The following is a 4,236-nucleotide window of genomic DNA, read 5'->3' as shown; positions in this document are numbered from 1 at the left end:
TATTATTTCCTCTTCCTGAAATACAAGCACAAACAACAGCAAGATGAAAATACAGATCAGATCAGTCGGTAATTTCGTCCCAATTTTATTCATCAAACCAATACAGATGCAGATGCCGATATATCGCGTGTCGCTACTTTTTTACTTTGTTGGTCTTTTTGCAACAAGAACTTATTTTCTGATGTGGACACTCATAGAGAACTCAGGTAGCAGTTGATTACGTAAAAGAAGCGTTGATGCTAAAGGTTTCCTGAAGGCTCCACATGTTTACCTGTGGTGTGTCCTGCAGATGTGGCTCAGCTTCTCAATGTGTTTCTGGCTGACGCTGTCTTCTTCCCGAGGCACCCGGCTCTCACCGTCCTCCTTCTCATTAAACTCACCCTCTGAACAATGCAGATGAAATGTCATTTTAATGTTTTTCTAATGAAAACTTTGTATTTTTTAAGAAGAAACTACAATTTGGAAACCAGTAGATGCATGCAGTACCCCATTTTTCCTGCAAGGTTGTGAGATTAGCGAGCAGACGTTCATGGTAGAGCTTCTCCAACTGTAGGAACTGAATGGCCCACTGGTCTGATAGAGCGCCAGTTAAAGAAACACACACACACATATTGGCATTCAGCTACACTGCATCTTTGTTTTAGGTAAGCTTCAGCTCCCTAACTACTAAAACCTGCATGTACAAACCGAGTGATAACATATTCGYCTCATAACAATAAACCTTCGATCATAGAAAGATACAGGAAGTATCTTGTTTACGACGGTAAATGATGTCATTGTTTTTCTTATCTATTTGCATTCACTAGATTGTAGCCATGACAGTTTACCATAAACAAGTGTTACTTGAAAAACTTTTAGTTCGTAATTTTTTAAGATAAAAAATACATTAATTTTTCTCTGATATTCCCTCTGACTTGTTGAGGCCCCCACAGCGCCCCCTGGTGGCCACCCTCTTTGAAAAACACCACTGTATAATACGCCGAACAAACTTTTGATAAACAAAACAAGAGATGTCTTGTTTAAACTGTTACTAATTAATACATGATGAAATATATTAAAACAATAAACCCCAACTGTAAGTTTTGCAAAGAGAATCCAGAAACAATTTGTCATTTATTCTGGAATTCTCGCATCAAAAGAAGATTTTGGAAACAAAGTAATAACTTAATAGTTTATCATTTTGATACTATATCAAGGGGTGAGCATATTATTTTTGGTTTTCATGGTAAGAACACTAACGCTGGCAGAAAACTGGCAATTAACCTAATGACGATATTTGACAAATTTCATATTCACAAATGTAAATTTTTGTCATCTTGTTTTGTTTTTTTTGTTTGGTTGGTTTTTACAATTTTTGTTAAGGAAATTGAACTAGATTTATCCACTATTTCCAAGAGTACAAACAAAATGTTATAGGTTATTGAATATTTTTTATTCATAATGTTTGTCATTATATCTGCTTTCTGCTTTTTTTGTTTTTGTACCAATAGATTTACTGTAGAATCCTACAGCCCTGGCATTGTACTTTATATTTTGTGTTCTGTTCCTTAATTTGTCTTTGTACTTGTAAAGAAAGATAAAAAAAAGAATAGGTCAAACAAATCCTTTGGTAAAAAATTCCTTTAAGCCAATTTGAGTCGTCTAATAAAACATTCTCATAAACTTTCTCCACCAAACCCGGCACTGCGTCTTGAGATGTTTGTCTCTCTGAGTCGTGGATCATCTCTCTCCCCCTATACATTAACCGCTCTCTCTGCCTCCTCACGCACAAACCTGTAAACACGACACCCCGTCGCAGAGAAAAAAAACAGGCTGACAGCTGTTACCGGAGCAACAGCACAAGCAGCACAAGCGGAAAACTACAACTGCAAGCCAAAAGTGTGGGGAAACACCCAGAGTACGATTGAAAGAGATGAACTACGACAGCAGCAGCTCTTCTGGCTCATGTTTCATATTTATTAAGAATTTATTCTTTGGTAAATCCCTGCTTCATTCTGCTGAGTGAATATCACACTCCAGTGTCTGCAGCGTCTCACACGCCGGGCGGATCGGTCGTGATTCGGTTGAAAGAAAGGAAGAAAAAAAAAGAGGTGTCACAGTGCATTACTAAGATATATGAGGTCATGATGCAGCTTAAAGGATACAGTCCTGCCTCAGTGAGCAGGTCTCTGCAATCTTAAAGAAAAGAAAAAAGAAATTATTCACAGATATATTACCATGTCAGTTCAGAGCATGATCATTTAACGTTGAAGCTTAAACTATATTTTGAGGCCTGCTTTAGGTTCTCCAGCTGTTTTTGCTTGAACCTTGTCTAATCCTTTTAAAGATTCTGATCAAATCTGTGCAAAGCAGAGCATGAAAAACAACCTGAGAGACAGAGAGTCACATGAATCTGCTTATGGTCCGGATTAAAAAGTCTTTTGTGGGATTTTCTCCCCCCATCTGAATACTTTTACCTTTATCCACATGACCAGCTTAACACTTTAAAGGGGCAGTATTCTGTGCTTTCTAGTCACACAGTATCATTTTATAGCGCAATCAAGTAATATGTTACTTTAAGAATGCTGTTTTTATCAAATACAACTTAAAAGAAATTTGACTTTGTAATTTAAAGCCTCTGTCTCTTTAAGAAGCTCCTGCTCTTTCTGAAACTCTGCCTTAAGGAAGTTGCCCTTTTCTTTTAACCCTTTAACAACACTTTTACCAGCGCTGCACTGAGAAGTAACTCCTATAATGAGCTCGGCTGATGCTCAGTCCCACCAGGTGTTTGCTAATTGCTGCTGGCTAGTCTGAAGGAGCTGAACTGAGCTACATCCTCTCATTGGTCGCTATAAGTAAAGAGATTACAAGGATTTCTCAAAAATGCATGAAAGTACCAAGGCAGCATTCCAGGCATGTTTTGGTGAGGGAATAACAATATAACATGACCTAAAGCTGATTTTATATGATACTGCCCCCTTAAAACGCACCATACAGCCATGGTGTTGTTTAAACTGACACTTCTAATAATTCAGAAATGTTCAAAAAAGAGAAAAATAGAAATAGCTCCGAACTGGGGCCCTGAGTTTAATCTGCGGTATTTCACATATTTATGGGTGTGTCATTGGCTGACTTTCTGAAAATCTGGAAAATTAAAAAAATTCTTAAGAATTTTGCTCTTGGCACATATTCAGATTAACATATTACATAATCGTCTGTACTGACTATGCAAAAGAAACAACAACAAAAAAAACAACCCTGACTCCATTCTCTATTAACTAGAGCGCTTTGCATACCTGTTTATATCCCTTAAAATGTCAATATTTCATCATGTTATAACCACAATCATCAATGGATATTACATTTGGTTTACAGGTGGTAAACCAAACCAACACAAAGTAATGGATAACGATGAAAGAGGATTTAAAGTTTCAGTTACAAATCTGTAAAATGTGGAGTGCATTTGAATTCATCCTCCTTTACTCCAATTTCCATAAATAAACAAAGTGCATGTCCTTTGGCAAGACAATTTGTTTTATTATTTTGTTTTTTTTGCCCAACTTCACTGCGACACACTTCTTTGTGTTGATCTGTCTCATAAAATCCTAATATAAAAAATAAAAACCTTGAGGTTCGTAGATCAAACGTGACAAAATGTTCCAGGGGTGGAAACAAATACTCAGTCAGGGAAGTCAATAGTCAGGGTTGTTTGGACAGGTTTTTTTTGCACTTCTTAAATTTATTTATTTATTTTCTAAATGTTTTTTTTTAATTACTCAGGTTATCTGGGTTTTAATTTACTATCAATATTTGTTGGATGATCCATACATCAGCAGGCAAATGTCACACAGTGGACAGCACAAGCTACAATATTGTTTTACTTTTATTAAAACAATAACACATGTCCAGACACATATTATTACATTTATGTCATGTCTGATAATCAGATTTAATAAAAGCCATCTGTTGTATTCACTAATAACAAAGGAAATATACATTTTGTATGCATGACTAAGACAGACAAACATCCCATAATTACAAGAGCAGCCGAGTCATATGCATCGATGTACCCACATACAAACACACACACGCACATGCGCACACACACACAATGTTTTTTTTCTGTCAAGCTAAATAAAGACACATTGTATTCCCTCTGGATTCGGAAGAATATGTTCCTCCCCGTTTCTCTGAACCACATGGACCCACACACACACACGCACACACACACACACACACACACACACACACACACAC

The 4,236-nt window shown here is 36.7% G+C and overlaps 1 protein-coding gene across 4 annotated transcripts in view; it reads right to left on the bottom strand.

Annotated features, from left to right (window-relative positions):
* The window catches only part of cnstb (consortin, connexin sorting protein b), a 20,108-nt gene that overhangs the window by 7,708 nt on the left and 8,164 nt on the right, over positions 1 to 4,236 (bottom strand). For all 4 annotated transcript variants that reach the window (XM_017302277.1, XM_008398170.2, XM_008398173.2 and 1 more), the window contains 3 exons: positions 2,145 to 2,175; positions 487 to 573; positions 272 to 383 (listed from right to left, as the gene is read on the bottom strand). In XM_017302277.1, the coding sequence (XP_017157766.1) occupies positions 272 to 383; positions 487 to 573; positions 2,145 to 2,175 (230 nt within the window). The remainder of the gene's footprint in view (positions 1 to 271; positions 384 to 486; positions 574 to 2,144; positions 2,176 to 4,236) is intronic.

The sequence above is a fragment of the Poecilia reticulata genome, linkage group LG21 (assembly GCF_000633615.1).
Source record: "Poecilia reticulata strain Guanapo linkage group LG21, Guppy_female_1.0+MT, whole genome shotgun sequence".
In the NCBI taxonomy this organism is placed as follows: domain Eukaryota; kingdom Metazoa; phylum Chordata; class Actinopteri; order Cyprinodontiformes; family Poeciliidae; genus Poecilia; species Poecilia reticulata.
The sequence above is the reverse complement of the archived record's forward strand: the minus strand, read 5'-3'. Positions and strand labels throughout refer to the sequence as shown.